The sequence below is a fragment of the Pleurodeles waltl genome, chromosome 4_2 (genome assembly GCF_031143425.1).
Source record: "Pleurodeles waltl isolate 20211129_DDA chromosome 4_2, aPleWal1.hap1.20221129, whole genome shotgun sequence".
Taxonomy (NCBI): Eukaryota; Metazoa; Chordata; class Amphibia; order Caudata; family Salamandridae; genus Pleurodeles; species Pleurodeles waltl.
This window is the reverse complement of record NC_090443.1, coordinates 78,997,388-79,014,714: the sequence shown is the minus strand read 5'-3', so window position 1 is coordinate 79,014,714 and position 17,327 is coordinate 78,997,388. Positions and strand designations below refer to the sequence as shown.

General features: G+C 45.2%; 1 protein-coding gene across 5 annotated transcripts in view; it reads left to right on the top strand.

Moving 5' to 3' along the window:
* The window catches only part of STAT6 (signal transducer and activator of transcription 6), a 604,937-nt gene extending 601,748 nt beyond the window's left edge, over positions 1-3,189 (top strand). For 3 of the 5 annotated variants that reach the window (XM_069230781.1, XM_069230777.1, XM_069230780.1), the window contains exon 21: positions 1,710-3,189. In XM_069230781.1, the coding sequence (XP_069086882.1) occupies positions 1,710-1,830 (121 nt within the window). In that variant the 3' untranslated portion in view covers positions 1,831-3,189. The remainder of the gene's footprint in view (positions 1-1,709) is intronic. The other 2 variants (XM_069230778.1, XM_069230779.1) reach the window with 1 other exon arrangement.
* Positions 3,190-17,327: the final 14,138 nt, after the last annotated feature.

Below are 17,327 nucleotides of genomic sequence, written 5' to 3'. Positions count from 1 at the left end.
ATGGAGTTTTGAAATTTGTGAGTTTTTGCCCTAACAGGAAAGGTTAAACACAGTCAGTCCAACCCTCAATGGGTGTATTGAGCCTGATTATTAAATGATATTGCTAAACTGAAGGCAAGATGACTCCAGTGGTGCAGAGACTTTTAGCCCCAGCAGTGGCAGCCATTTTTAGCCCTGGCAGGGGATAAACATTTATAGGGCTTTTACAATGGCTATGTGGGCTTCTCCATTTAGAACTGTGACTGGTTACAGCCTGGAGCTTGAGGATGCAGCAGCTGTTCCAGCACAGAGATCAGTGCTGCGCTCTGTCTCCTTCAAAGACAATATTTGTGTCTTCATATAAATCGCTGATGATGTTACTCTAGTTGGTCTGTTCTCTAATGACACAGTCTATGTTAAGAATGGTTTGGTATATGCTCACGTGAAAATAATGTGATCAACGAATATGAATGATGAATGCATAGATTGCTTACCAGTAGCGCCAACTACACTGCATATTCTGTTCCTAGACACTTTCCTTCCATCCCTTTGTCCCAAGGATGGAGGCTCTGACAAGGAAGAAATGGAGAAATTTGTGGAAATGGCTTTGAGTGGTTCTAGGTATTGTGGGTGTGTGAGAATGTAGGTGCCTGAGTAGGTGAGGCAAACCAGAGAAGAATACAGCTGTTATGGGAAGAATGTAGTTGTATCCCTCCGAAGGTTTGGCATACGTCGGAATGAAGGACAGTGACAAGAAGGACGATGACCCTTTTAAGCGGATTCACATGAGTTACATCATCCGTAGCAATACTATTGCCTGACTGTCAAGCCTACATATTTCAAGTCACATGCTTGGCAGATGTTAACATCTGAAAGGATGATGTCAATGGATATCTTCTTTATCCTCCCAGACGCCACATAGTCTGTCTCCAGTAGTATCCATAGGAAACAAGAGTGTGATAGTTCTCAATATATTGTAAGTTTATCTCTAAATAATTTGCCAGTCTGGACCCACACAATAATAAGCATTATTACCCTTCCCACTAGTAGTCAGTAATCCATATATCATATACCACCACGTAATACAGCTGAACCTTTAGATTTTTACTTCTGAAACGGAAAAACTACTGGCTTCTGATGCACCATCCAGCTTAAAATACCACAAATGAGGTATTCCCACTGCCGAATTATTCCGTGGTAAAAATCCAGGCCTCCACTGCATCCCTCCAGCTCAACAAAATACAGTTAAAAGTATTTGATTGTTTGGCATTCTCATTCATAGCTGTGCACAACCTCTCATTTCGGAATCACATTAAAGGTAAAGATCTGCAGCTGCCTGTGATTTAGACCTGACTCTGAATGCCCTCTTGCCTCTTACACCTGAAAAAACCCAACTTCGGTCAGTGTGCCATTCTCACTAAATGCAACAGAGAAAGGTAAAGATTGAGCCAGGTACCATGGGCTGCCCAGGGCATCTACAGAATGGATGCCCCACTGTTTGCCTGTCTCTATATGTCATGGTTCGCCACACTGTTTACGGGTACCGGGCTCAGGTTCTAGTGCTCCTGTGTCATCTGAATCTTCAAATGTTGTGGTTTAAAACATTGCTTTGTACATTTACTTAAATGAAGGCATTTTTTAAAATAACATTTAGATACTAATTTATTCAATATTCTCCATTATACAAATGCTTAATTGACACAGACGTCTTTTCTTCTTTCCTTGGGCAGTGAGACCACACTGAATCTCGACGATATTATTGACGACCTAATTGATATGGCGGCATTCCCGGGAGTCCATTGCACCATGCCATCAAGTATAGAACCTACGGGAGAAAGGCTACAACTTTGAGATGGGTGGGAGTGGGTCCTGGTGCTGCCTGAGAATTGAATAGAGTGGGTCAGGTGAGACAGTGTTTGAGCTGGCCACTGGACTCTCCAGTCACCCCTGCTGTGACTACCAGTACTTGCAGCAAGACCATTCGTCAGCTATAAATGCTAGCTAGCTTCTAAGCAGACTTAGAATTGCAGTAGATTCGGATTCCGTGGAGACTTCAAGTAAAAGAGGAAGGCCTGCAGCCATACTCAGCGGCAAGCCAAAGGCAAACCATCCAAATTTCTGTTGTCGCCCATTTCTGGGTACCGGGTTCAGGATTACTGTTGCACCGTCTGGATCTAGCAAGTAGGAACTATTTGTATCAAATGTTCTCTGCAGATGCGTGAGGATAACCTTTTCCCAGATGCTTCTAATGAGCTTCTTCAGCAACCAACGATCAGCTCAGCAAATGTTTTTCTCAGTGGCGTAACAAAGGCCCCCGCAGCTCTCGCGGTGCTGGGAGAAGGGGGACGACCTGCTCCTGGCCTGAATGAGTCCGAAGGGGGGGAGCCTCCATGTTCCTTGCATGGGAGCCCCCTCCAGTTTCGTTATGCCACTGGTTAGTCTGCAGTACATCACTGTACATTGGACAATGCGCAATTACTTTTACGTTTTGACTATACACATATGTTTGTATACATTCCGTTTAAGATGATTTATTGCTAATACCTGAACATTCCGGTTCACAACTCTATTCTGTAAATGTTTAATAACTTTTACTTTATGGAATTCTAGATGCAATGCGTTTTCCACTGTTTACCTATCCCTCGCCTTTCCACAGGATAATCCGTTTTCCCCTAATCTGTATGCATAGGATCCGATAAGAACTTGTACTTCCTCCAGCACCTATGCTAACTGTATAAATGTATATAAAATTTACCCACTGATTATGCTCGGCTCAGGTGTGTACACTGTAAAATTTGTAACATATATTTAGCTGTTTTAATTTCTTCTGGATCCCCATGCTGTGTATTATTCTGCTATCTACTGGCTGGGTCTGAAAATGTATCAACTTTAAATGTTTTCTGTTTTTTTAAACATCGATGTATTTTATGCCTTGATTTCGTGGGATTTATTGTTAATCCTGTTGGAAAATACAAACATCGGAATAGCTAATTCAGCATCCTCCTTTGATAGTGATGTCTGCAGTGTTTCATGTTCTCAAACCGATTTGGGGCAATGAAAGAGAGGGAACTTGTCTTTTTTTTTTTGTTTTGGGGGGAAAAAAAGTGATGAGACAGCCTGGCTCCCCAAACGCCAGCGAGAATCCATTATTGACTCGGATTTGGTTTCGACTGCACATCCTCGGTTGAAGTTTTTATAAAAATGTATTTTAAAAAGGCTGTGTCAGAGGCTCGTCTTATATGTGTAGTTTGTATAAGCGGTTCTGAATAATCTAACATACATGCCAACATTTGAGATCACCTAGAAGGAAGTTTTATAGATACCGAAATTACACATGGATCGCCCCGTTTAAAGAGTAGAGGAAACAACGTTTTTACCCTGCAGAGCTGGGAGCCTGTGCCTAAATCAGGAGAGGTTACATATATGGAATAGAACACAATAAAAGTAACCAACACATCTCATAGATATGGGTACAAATAGTCATGTGAAAATAATATCTAAGTTCCTCATGTAGTGGCCCATTTTACGATGTCTCCCTTAGATCAGTTTGACTTGCCTGAAACTGTTGGGCTAAAAACAAATAATCATCCTTTGTCTTTGTAATGTTTGTAGAATCCAGGAGCAATTGGGACTAACGCAGGACGAGGCAAACTTCTCTTGCTTCTTCAGCTAGAGGTTTTTAAATGAAGAGCCTCATTTACTAGTTGTTGCTGCAGGGCAGCGTAGTAAGTCACTTTGCTGCGCTGCCCTGCGTCTAAAGGGAAAGGCACGAATACACTGTATTAATAAAAAGTGGTGCATTCCTCCCCCTTCTGTGTGCACCGGCACACAACTTGGTGCCTAGCGCTAACGCAGGCACCCTTGCACCATGGTGCAAGGGCGTCTGCTTTTGTTGGAACGATTGTTGTTGTGCAGGAAGGTGTCAATCAGTGGAGGCGTTTTCCCTTTCTTAGTGTGCTGCAGAATGCAGCACACACCGAGGAATCAAGCATATACAATGCAATAGTTCTCACATTTGCGAGAGTTAGAGCTATTGGCATTGTAAATGCACAATTGGACTTATTTTGCACCATAAATTGGTCAACACTGCCTCGCAATTTGGTCCTTTTGTGACACATAATTCCTGTGGCCCTGCATATAATAAAACACTTCCGTTTACCTTTTTATGTTTTCCTTTATTTAAGCAACATGTCAGAAATGCTTCCTGAACAGTGTAGTGTAGCAAATAAAGTTAATGCTATGCTGTGTTCTTTAAAAAGGCTTTGGTAAGTCAAAACCATTTTACCTGCCTCTTTGTGCTGGGCATCAGGAATGAACTTGCCTACCACAGAGCCCAGCAAAAGGCTATAAATTCATAACAGTCCTTGTAGTGGTTTTAGCGGAGAGAAAAACGACATTTTAAAATTGGGAGAACAAACCTAGTTGAGCAATACTAGTGACAAAGAATGCCTAATGTGGTGCGGCGCATAAGCACTACCACTTAAAAGTAGGAGGTAAACCAAAGAAATCAGAAGACTGTAGTTTTCTTAAACACAGAACCAGTTATAAACATATATCTGCCTACAAGAAACAACTGCTATGTTCACCCTAGGTATGTTTTTGTAATAATAAATCAAATGCAAATGGAAAGGAGAACTATATAAAGAAGTCAAAAGGCAAGAATTTACTCCTTCCAAAAGAAAAATAGCTAAATGGTGTGCCCGAACTGACATACCTCTACCCCACCTTTACACTGATTATCATATCAAACTCAAATTAAATTGAATGAATGCGTACAGTTCTTTCCTAGAGCGCATAACTAAGAAAACTGGACTAACCATCTAATCTTGGCTTCTGGAGCAGCTCGATGCAAGGCACTTCAACTCCTTTGTCTGGCGTAGTGAGTGCTATATAAAAGCAATAATAACTTCAGCAAGCTCGTGCACAGAAACAAGGCATATAGACAAAATACTTTTGCGGAAACATTGAGCGGGGAAGTTGCCATATTCGTGGTGATTTGGTCCGATATTGTGTGAGTGTAGGTGACTCTAGTGGAAAAACTGAAGTTTAAGGTGAGTTATGCGCCCCTCCGGATGGCAGAACCCTAACTATTTGCAACAATTTCACGTCTAAGACTACAAAAGTTCCCACTTTTTCAGGGTCCTGCTTTTCCCACAGGAAAGAGAAAAAGGGCTGTACAACTGTGGAAAACATGAATGAGTCATGACACAGTGACTTCTCCCTAAAGAACTGCTGTACGTAAACTACAACTTCCATGGATCACTGATCCATCTCAAGTCCGAGCTTGGCCTCTCTCTGTGGGATTATTCGATGTGTATGCCTGCAGCTGGGGCCCATATGATCAGTATGCACGATGTCTGCGCATGGATATAGCTTGAAGCATTAACTTTAGGATGTGAACGAAAACAGAGTAGACCAAAGTTCTGCACCTTAGCCATTGGCCATGTTAAGATCAGGCAGAAAGGTGATGGGTCGACAGTTCCTTGGAAAAAAAATAAGCGGTTCTCGTAAAGCCATTGCTGCCTTGTCCTGTAAGCAAAGTCCTCCAATACCTCTGATCAAGTTTGCGCTGTATGAAACTTCAAATCGCCAAGTAGCACAAAGGGGAGCGACGAAAGAAAAAAGTAGTTTGCCCACACTAAAGTATATGAGCTTTACAGGCTCAGGAACAAATTAAAGTGATGGGTGTGAGATGGGCATGGGTAAAGCCCACAGAATAGATTACAACGGGTCGAAAAGCAGCACTTGCGACGGCTACACTCAGTCTAAAAACGGAGAGAAAGAAAGTGATTTCTCCTTTTACGCCTCCCTTGGGAGGCATACAGGTTTCACACATTCCCAAGTTTACAGATCCTCGTAAATCTGGGGATGTATCAAGACCCAGGGGTGTTCAATGGAAAAACCCACTGCAACGCCCATTGGAATGCCTCTGTGACGTAGAGTAAGGCAATGCAGAGCTTTGATCTTCCTTGCTTTGCCTTAATCCATATCTAGGAGGCCATGCACACCTTATTGTTATAATTGAGAGGCCCACAACACCGGAGAGTCATAAGAAGTGAGGCCCTGGCTGCGCAGGCCTCTTGTTAATGAGGCCCTTAATGTCTCATTTTAATGACGCACTTATCCACGCACAGTCTAGCTCACGTGTAAATGCATCCCTGAAGGACATTTGGGGTTCACTGCCATACGTGTCATGAGCTATTCACAACGGTTTTCATAATCGAATTTATTTTGATCCGAGTCAAAAGCGTTGCTGTTACATCGATTTTGAAAGTGTACATTTACAGAAAAAAACATGAATTGCCAACAAAATCATAGTAAAACACATTGACATGTCAGCATAAATAGCCTAAAATTGCTTCATTAATTAGGATGAAGTTGCCCCGCAATCAGTAAGACATGCTCTTCCTCAAAAAATATTCCCATCATTGTGCTACAGTGTCTGTCATCGCCACACGATAAACATGTCTCCCCAAACTCAGTGGAATCACCCTCGTTTACTTAAAAATAGATTGTTTGCCTTGCTTTACGTAACAAATGACTTCAGGAAGTAGTGCAATTAATACTCCTATCAACTTCGAAAAGAGAATGGTTGTTTAGTGTGCCAGTATTCAAACTAGTGGCCTCCTAGTTGCTCAAGAATGCACGCAAACACGGCGATCAACGTAGCAGAGTATAAGAAACACCTTAAAAGTACCTCGTGTACCATTAAAATCTGTTTCACTAGCCCACAAACCCGGAAGTAGATGAAAACATTGAAGATTAGTATAACACTCTAACATGCCTTCCTAAAATCAATTTAAAGATGGGTTGTCGAGGAAAGAATGCACTTCTCTCTTGGAAAATCCTACCATATAATTATATTTGTGCTTTCCAGGCAACGTAGGGATGTTTTAACAGATTACATAGTTTGTTATGTAGATTATTATTTTGGCCTGCTGAGACAATTGAGTGGTGGCTCATACTCGTGCACCTCAGGTTTAAAAGAAGCAAAGCCCAAGTTACAAGATATGATGTTTTTATAATGTCTTGTGTGTATTTTCATACATTTGACATACCTCCTAATTAACCCTGATTAGCATCGCAGTCATCGTTTTGAGAGCTGGGATAGTAACTTTTTATGTTTTCTTCTTACACCCGGCCTCCTCTAAGTCCATTTCAATTGGTAGCTGTTCCGCTTTCTGGCCCCTTATTTCGTCTTTCTATCTTTCTATTACAGATAGGTATGTTGCCAGTGCCCATATATTCTTTGGTTTAACATAACAAGGCATGCTTGTAAACTGTCTTAAATTATTCTTTACTTACCTTTTCTGAAAGAAATGCAGTTATTGGATACAAATATATACATTAGGACACTATAATAGATAAGTTTCGCAAACTTTTCAGAAGAAAGTAAATCCTTTGTCGAATATGTAGCCCGTCTTTGGGGAAGACAGAATGAAGATGGGGGATCAGTAATGCGGGAAAGAGATATAGGGAAGGAGTGAACAACACCACGACTTGTTGGTTGTGTGTAAAAGGCCGCTTTATTGGAACAGGTGCACCTAACAATTAACCAGCCTTGGTCTTTGCCTCACAAAACTAAAGCCTCACTAGACATGTAAAAACCTATCCAATCTCCTTCCCCTACTCCACCCTCCCCCACCCTACTCTTGTCCTGCCTTCCCTTTTACCCCTCTCATCTACCTAATTTTTCCCATCCTACCCGCTTCTTTTGAACCTGTCCGCTAATGTGAAGTTCCCTGCCTGTCCATCTTTCACTAATGCTCCTTCCCCCCTATAATACCTGAATTTCCCTGCCATCTCCGTCCTCCACATGAGCTTTTATTACCTGCCCTGCAGCTCTCACTGCCGCGGCCTGACCTGCCCCAAGCAACAACCATACCCCCGAAAGCGTGCACCTGCTCCAAAAAAGCCAACCTGTTTTAAAAACATCCCCTATCCAGCCGAAATGGGAAAAGGTGGGGGAGGGGGAAAAACTGGCATCCTGCTACTGACGCTGTTGCCACCAGGTCACCTTCCACAAAATGGTGGCCAGGAGCTCAAAATGTCCGCTTATATATGACCCCCCACCCCACAGCTTAAGGACACCCGGGACGTACAACCGCGTCGCGGGCTGTACCACCCTTCCCAAAAAATCCCGGGGGGGGGGAAACTCCTCGTTCCTCCTCCTCCCCCCTGGGACCCCATTGGGAAGGAGTGAACAACACCACGACTTGTTTGTTGTGTGTAAAAGGCCGCTTTATTGGACCTGGTGCACCTAACAATTAACCAGCCTTGGCCTTTGCCTCACAAAACTAAAGCCTCACTAGACATGGAAAAACCTATCCAATCTCCTTCCCCCTCTCCTACCCCATCCCCCCTCCCGTCCTGTCTTCCCTTTTACCCCTCTCGTCTACCAAACTTTTCCCGTTCTACCGCTTCTTTTGAACCTGTCCGCTAATCTGAAGTTCCCTGCCTGTCCCTCTCCAACTAATGCTCCTTCCCCCCTATAATACCTGAATTGCCCTGCCATCTCCGTCCTCCACATGAGCTTTTATTACCTGCCCTGCAGCTCTCACCGCCACCAGAAAAAAGACCTTGCCTTTTTCTCCCCCCCCCCCGGCTCCTTCAACAACGCTTTCAGTTGTTCCTTCAACTGTAACAGATGGAGCTCCATTCCCGTAAATGAAAGATGCACACCGTCATCCCTAAAAAATTCCGCATCTTCAAAGCGCAAATCCGTGTGCTCCAAAAATGGCAAAACCCTTTCACTACAAAAACACCTCATTTCTTTGCTCAGCTTGCACCTCGCCCTCTCTACAGCCCCTGGCTTCCTGGCCCCCCTCCAAAACTGACGCGGGACAAAAGCCGTAAGAACCACATGGCATCCCTTCCACTGAGTCGCCAGGACCTGTAAATCCCTCTTCATGGCTTTCATGAGGTTAAGTCCAGTTGTAGCCACTAAATTATTCTCCCCCAAATGGATACACTACAAATCCGGGCACTGTCCCCTCCCTGCCGCTCTTTGCGGGCGAGGCAAATGCTCACTGCAGCGCAACCCCCCTTTTCCAAACCAGCGGACCTGATACCGGGCTGGGTCAAAACCTAAATTCTCCCCAATAACAGTCCTCTGGGTCTGGTGCTCGGCCCATTTTACAAAGGAGTGTCCAACCAACCAAATGGAAAGGTACGCCGCCTCCGGACCCAGCACCACACCTGAAAAAGAAAAGAAAAATGAATACACATATACCGAATTAATACCCCAACTATCTTCCTATGCCCACAACTCCCGCCCTCTCACGTAGCGTTTAAAACAATCTGACCTCCAACTCCCCAGTGCCATCAGCTCCTCTCTGCCCCACCCTTTATTTCCCGCTTCCGTCGCGACACCGATCTGAAAGGAATGAGTAGCAAACTGTGTGGCATCCACCCCCAAGTACGCCAACCCCCTGCGCAGAACTGCTAACAACTGCAAAGCTGTCACTCCCCTCCCATCAGCGTGCCGAAAGACCGCGCCCGCACCAATCCCTGTCTCCTTCCGCAACTGTTCCTCCAAGATCCCTGGGCAAATGGACCTATCAGGGTAGCGACGAAGAAAAACCAGAACACCAACACCCTTTTGGTCCGTCTTGGAACTCCTGATTAGCAGTGCCACTCCTTTGGCGCTAGAGCGCACCTCGTGCCACTGGATGCCCGAATGTCCTGCCAAACCCAACAGTTCGGAAACCCGCAGCACCCCAAAAAACAGCCAAGACATTAACATCCGAAAAAGTAACGCTTCCCCTGCATCGAAGCAAATCACTCCCAATACCGCTAACAGCCTTGTCAATAAACTTAAAGACAACGGTCGCCTAATGCCACCCCTTCGCCCCATTTCCTTCGCTCACCCTTCTAGGATCCTGTGACCCAACTCCCCCGCAGATGGTGGGTAACCCCAAAGAAGCTTACCCATAAATCCCAATGCCGCTAACTTTCCCGCTATTGTAACCCTGGACTGACCTTTCTTGATCAAAACCATAATGAATTGTATCACATATTCCACCATGTCCTCCTGTCTTACCCTTCTTCGCGCCCGGAGCCTACAAACTCCTCCCAAGCCTTTGCATATGCCCGCCTGGTGGATGGTGCTAAAGAATTCAATACCAGCCGTAGCATCCTCTTGTGCCTATTCTCCAGAGCTCCCCCGGCATTGTTGTCCTGCACAGGTCCGCACCCAGGACTAATCCATGGAATCGATCCCACTGAGAATGAGACAAAGCATCAGCGATATCATTGTTGACCCCCGGCACATGTCTCGCTCTAAAAAATATATCATTCTCTAAGCATTGCAGCACAAACACCTGCAGAAGCTGTAAAACCTGGCCATCCCGCGCCGATTACCGATTCACCAAGTGCACCACCGCCATGTTGTCCACCTGAAAGAGTACCTGTGTATGCTGGAGTTCCTTACCTCACAGGCACACCGCTACCACCAGTGGAAAAAGCTCCAAAAACTCTATGCTGCGTCCCCCCATTCTTCCAGTCAATCTGCCATTCCTCCACACACCATCGCCCCTCCCAATAGATACCAAACCCCGTCACCCCCGCGGCATCCGAAAAGATCTGTACATCCCACTCGCAATCCTGCCAGGCCTTTAAAGGAATTCCATTGAAAGTGTCCAAAAATGTGCCCCACATCCACAAGTCCTCACGCACACCTACTTTCAAACGCACATGATGATGCGGAAGCAACTGGCCTGCCAACGCCAATCTCCTGCAAAATGTCCTGCCCGCTTTCACCACTCGACAGGCAAAATTCAAGTGCCCCAACAGTACCTGAATGTCACGCACAGTGACCTTACGTCTCCGCAACATGTCGTAAATTCTTTGCAGCATGTAGAGCTTCTTGTCCGCTGGCAATCGGGCTGTACCCATTACCGTATCCAGCTGAATACCCAAAAAGGACAGCACCATACATGCCCCACTGTCTTGTGGGGAGCCAAGGGCACGCCAAGGTCTCCCATAATCTCCACAAACTGTCCCAGCACCGCCGCACAACGCGGGCTGCCCGCTGGAGCTGCGAAGGAAAGTCATCCAAATAATGCGTCACCTGCTGGTGACCTGTTATCCGTGAGAATATCCATTGCAAGGCAATACTAAAGCACTCAAATAACGCACAAGAACTGGAGCAACCCATTGGGAGCGCCTTGTCTACATACCAGGACCCCTGAAACTGGATCCCCAGCAGCTCAAAATCCTCTGGATTCACCGGCAGCAGCCGAAAAGCTGACTTGATGTCAGTCTTAGCCATCATTGCTCCTTGCCCCAGCTGCTCCACCATTTCGATGGCTACATCCACTGACGTGTAGGACACTTTGGCTAAGTCATCTGGAATGAAGTCATTGACCGACGATCCCTTCAGCCACGACAGGTGATGTATCAACCTAAATTGCCGGCGCTCCTTCTTGGGCACGACACCGATGGGAGACACTATGAGGTTCTGCATCGGCCAATCAGAAAAAGGGCCAGCCATGCGACCTTCCCGCACCTCCTTCTCCAACTTTTGACGCACCACTTCCTCTTTACCGTACACCGACCGAAGATTCTCCGCCCACCGCCGTGCCTTCGGGCCCTCATATCCCAAACGAAAACCGCATCGGAAACCCCGTATGAGCAAGTCAGCGTCTGTCTCATTGTCATAGTCTGCTAACCGAAACGCTAATCTGTCCACCTCAACCGGAGTACGTGCTTTTTCCTGCAACGGCTTGTCTAGATCTCTGGCCACCCCTACCCGCGTAGCTAGTCGACTGTCCCCCGCCACCAACCTGACCTTGTGCACCTCCTGAATTGGTGGCATTCTGTGTCCCTGTACAATGCGTGAGGGGGTGACGGCCAGCGCACTTGGAGCATTCATGCCCGAACTTACAGTATTCCCAGGTACATATTCCGTTGTAGTAATCCCAGAAAGGCACCGGAGTGTCCAGTCCCGGCAGGGCTGGAGGTAGCTGGGCTGGAGCCCCCGGACCCCACCCTTTGGGTGGGGCGCTCACGAAAGGGCCGATATGTGATGGGCAGACCACTGGCTGTGAAAACCGTCTTCCCGAACTTCGCCGGGCCCATGGTGTGCTGCCATAGATCAGAATCGATCTCACCCCATTTCACCTCAGGGTCCGCGGCCATGCGGGCGCTAAACTCCTCATCATATTGTCTCCATGCATACCCCCCCATAGTTAAGCAGAGCCTTACGAATGATGTCCATGTACTTAAACAACGCCACTGCCCACTCCGGAAATCGCTCGCAATATATGCTAATGAAGATCAAATAGGCCGACGTCCAGTTTTCAATGTTAACCGGTACCTTTGGCCTCCTAAAAAGCTCCCATTCCTCCTCCTTGGAGCCCCCTTCACCCTGACCTCACGGTGCAGCAACTTCAAAATGTCAACATACTCCCCTTTCCAAATATTGTCCTTTCCTGCATCAAATGGGGCCCCAACGGCTTTGCAGTTCCAATATAAGGCAACTTAACCCGCTTGGAGGCCGGCCCCCCCTCCTTTTCCCCTTTTGTGTCAACTGACGTCTGCAACCCTTGTTGCCCGTCGCCTTCCCGCCCATAGCTCCGACCAACTTAAGAGCGTCCCCTGCACCGCTTTGAACTTCCCCGGTCTCAGTGGCCAATCCTGTGTCTTGCACATACACTCCTTTGACCAAACACACTGTATCCTCTCTCGCCTAAGTCGCTAATGTAACATTACCCACTACTCGCTAGAAATAGCTACTAAGCCACACCAGAAAACAGGAAAAACTGCGGAACAACTGGCACCCTGCTACTGACGCTCCGGCCACCAGGTCACCTCCCGCAAAATGGTGGCCAGGAGCTCAAAATGTCCGCTTATATATGACCCCCACCCCACAGCTAAAGGACACCCGGGACGCCCAACCGCGCCGCAGGCTGTACCACCCATCCCAAAAAACCGGGGGGGGGAACTCCTCGTTCCTCCTCTTCCCCCCCCCCGGGACCCCAATAAAGTAAAGAGATATTGGACGTGCGCTAAAGAAAGCTGTGAAAAACCAAACCTGCAAATCATTTTCATAAATTTTTGTCGGTCCACTGGTCATATAAGACAGACATTAGTCTTTGTTTTCAATGACATTCTTTTCAAGTGTTACGGACTAATTAAACCAATTTCAGGTACTAGCTTTAGAGCTGACATGATGGGCCACACAGCACTGAAAATCCCCCGAGACGGGGAGCAGAGCATTTCGTCACTGCATGTGCTTCAACACTGCTGCTGTATCCGAAAACACAGATATCAGAGCTCTCGCAGCTTCATGAGTGAGCAGCTAATCACCATGGACATCTTTTAGGGGGAGCCAGGTGTTGTGGTTACGGTCCTTGACTTTCCCCTTGCGACCCCTGGCACTGTCTTTGCGACCTGTGGCCTCAGAAGTGGCAAAATTAGTGCTAAAAATACTGGCGGCTCCACAGCCCTTGTTTTCTGTTAATTTTTCATCATACTAATAGTGAATGATATTCAATAATTCACTTTTAGTGTAACAAAAAAGGACAATTAAGTGGAACAGGACATTTGGTGCCAGCTAAGGTAGGTTAAAAATGTTTTGAAACTGTTTGCTTGCCTGTAGTTGAGAATGTGTTTATTTCAGAGGCGTGTGTGTATATGTGAGCATGTGTGTCTGCCTGAGTATGTGTGTGTGTATGAGTGAAAGTGAGTAAGAACCAGTGACATGAAATGAGTGAGAATGAGTGTAAAAGAATGTTGGAGTGCAATTAAGCAAATGTGAGTAAGAATGTGGGGTCATGCTTGTGAGCCTGTTAGCTCTGGAATACTGAGGGTGACTCTTGTCTTACAGAAAAACCCATGGCAAACAAATGGTGGTGTTATACTTGGGGCAATTCTTAACATGGCAGACACGTGTGGCAAAAGATTGGCAGTGATTCTTGGCATAATGGGCACATGTGTTAAAATACTGGTACTAGCATACTAGAGGTAATTATTGCATATGGCGCAGCTGTAGAAAACTACTGGCACATTTGAGTAAATTCTTGTTATGGGGCAGTCATGACAGGCAGCTGGTACTATCACATCAGAGGTAATTCCTGGCATAAAGGAGGACAACCGGACATATGGTAGGATGGCACCATGCCAGAATTCTGCGTAGCTATATGTAGATTTTTTGCTCGTGCATGATTTTTCGGCAGTACGTCTTGGGATGCATTTACTTGACTCAAACACCCTTAACAGTGAGGGTGAGCACAAGGTGACTGTATTGGGGCTTCATTTACTACTAGGTAATCATGCACCAGATTTCCACATGGTGATAACATAGTTGAATCCTTGGTACTGACGCAAACCTATTGATGCCTTGAATTGATTGCATGACATTAAGGTGGGGACCATTTTGAGTGTTGATTCACTCACACAGAGCATTTTGAGTGTGTATATTCAGTAGCCAAGGGACACTGAATATTGTTTAATTTGGGGCAAAGCATAGGTCTCTTTTCAGCTATAGGTACATTAGTCAGATGACAATTGATCTGATGAGACCGGACAAGCTGGCACGGGTTGAACTATCAACACCCCATCCCTTGTGTTTTTTTAGCGCTTTGAAATGCACTGAGAGATTTGTATGCAAATAGATATTATCTCTGTCAATCATTTTTCAACCTTGGGCTTTGTACAGTGTCTTGTTCCATGTTTTTGTTTATTTGTTCACTGTCTGAGCACTGCGTATTCTGCATTAGTATTATCTTGTACAGAGACTTGTTTTACCTTGTTTGTGCAAAGCATATAAATGAATTGTGTAAAAGAGAGCAAGTGTCCTGTACTCAGCTTTTGGCAGTATCAAGTATTTAATGAATGACTAAATTCAATTTAAATACCCAGAAAGGATATGAGAGTTGTTGACAAATTAGTCCCACGGAACAATTGAGTTACTATCAAACCTTCTGACCCAGACATAAGGAGGTCATTTTTTAATAAGGGTTACCTATGAGATATGAACAGCATAAATAGCACTGGCTTATTGAAGTCACTCAAGGCAAATGGGACAACCCTGACAAAATACAAGCCTGGCACAATGGTAGTAATTGTTTGACATATGGGGTACCCATAGTACATTTTGAAAAATGGGGTGAACTCCTAGTGAGCATCATGTTTCATTGCCCTGGCATACCCTGAAAGGAGTTGAATATATAAATACATTTTCTTTCAAAGCCTATGGTATGTTGACAAATGTATGTGAAAATTGTGCTTTAGAATGCACAATTAAATCCATTTCTTTTCAACAATTTCTAGGGGATTAAAACCACTTAGAAGAGCTCAGCTTATTTGTTTTGCTTCAGGGCAGTTATTATGCCCAAGAACCTTCAAAGACGAAGTCAGCACCATAATATAGGTGTTATTTTAATTACACACGAGTCTGTGTTGTGTTGTTACCTTAAGGGCGCAGTTATTATGGAATGTCAATGTTGTAAGTTATTGGGATGTCATCAAGGTGAGGGTCAGGTGACATGATTTACTGAAAGAATCAGTTGTCATGATGTCACTTCCTATGATGTCATTATTGTCAAAGGGTATGTGATGTCTCTTCCTCTACCCCTGGCATTTTTGTAAATCGAAGTCCATGTTTGTCACATTATAGGTGGTGCATTATGTAATGGGCATACTGTCCCTGTTTGAGTTGCAGCACACCTTTAACTAGGCGTTCTAGGAGCTAACAGGGACTGTGCACTCTGTTGCATATATTATGTGCTCACCCCAGGGCAGATGCAAGCTCGCAGCTGCCATAGGAGCAGTGAAATACTGAAAGACAGCGCTGCTCTTTGAAGGAGTTGTTCCGTCTTTCACAGTACAAGCATACCCGGCCTGCTCTGTAAAGTGGGACTGGGATCCACCTGCGGGTGGGTACATTGAGTGACTGCAACCACCTATAAAGGCATGCCTTCGGCATCTATGGGATCATCTTGCCCCCTTTCAGAGGATGTTTTAAGGGGTGCACTAGTTGTGTGCCACCTGTTAGTGGTGGATAGTCAGTGTGTCCTCTGATGTAATCTTTGCCTCTACACCCGAATCCATAATATGGCATGGGCCCACAGTCAGAGTTTCTCTCATCTGCATGAGGCTACACCCCTTTCAAATGAGTGAATGCCCCTTTAGGATCGAGCCACTGCTACTTGTGCACCAGCGCTATCTGTAATACTGAGAGGGGCAAAGTAATCATTTCTTTCCCCTTCTGTAATACCAAAGTGCTTTGAGACACAAAACATGGGCACATGTTTCCTATCAAAGGGGCTTCAATGGTTTGAAAGATATTGTGATGCAGTTGTAAATGCATTTTCTATTTGCTTTGTCCATAAAATTGATTGCAGGCTTGAAGGCAACAATGAGGAGTGCTTGCAACAAATCTTCACTTTCTAGTCAACAGAACTTGTATTCTGGAATGTCAGGTTAGTATTTTTCAAAAACAAGTATGGATTTCAAAATCCCAACTTGCAAAGTACTGAAAAGTCAGGACTGGATGAAGATGTGACATGGAACAACTTGGCAGCCAACTGGTCCAAATTGCTGAATGAAACTTTCTAATTTGCCAGGAGCCTTCACAGACCTTTGCACACATAAACCTGCTTTTTATGGTCTGGAATGACAGCACAGCTGTTGCCAGACAAATATGTGAGAACCACCAGGAAAAGGGAATTGGCTCCGCCCACATGTCTGAAACCAGGATTACATGTTTTGATTAGGCAGACGTTGTGTGCTTCCACAAAGTGCTTTCCCTTCACACAGCTGTGATCATTTTGCTTATTTATCCAGCTGCCTCATCTTGAACTTTAAAGGACAAACACATGACATTGCAATCTTATTAAAGTATCTTAGATAATTTATGGTGTTTTTCTCTGGCAGCAACACACACAGGACAAAGCAGTCATTAACATGGATTTTTAGGTCTGGTTTGACAGTGCATTCATGCGCCAGACCTGTTGGCATTGCCAATTTTTGTTATGGTCAGGCCTGACAGCTCAGCTGTCGCCAGATAATTTTGTGAAAACCACCAGAACAAGGGACTTTGACTCCGTCCATATGTTGGGAGCCAGGAGTACATGTTTTGATTTGGCTGAAGTTGTGTGCGTCCACAAAAAAGTGCTAGCCCTCAACACAGCTGTGATCATTTTGTTTATTTATCCAGCTGCCTGAGCTTGAACTTTAAGGGGCACACACATGCTGTTATGTTGCTATCAAAGCGTCTCAGATAACTAGAGAATTTATGGTGTTTTTCTCTGGCAGCAGCACAGATAGGTGGAGGCAGTCATTAACGTACATGGATTTTTATGCATGGCTTAACAGTTCATTCATAATTGTGGTGTTGCTAA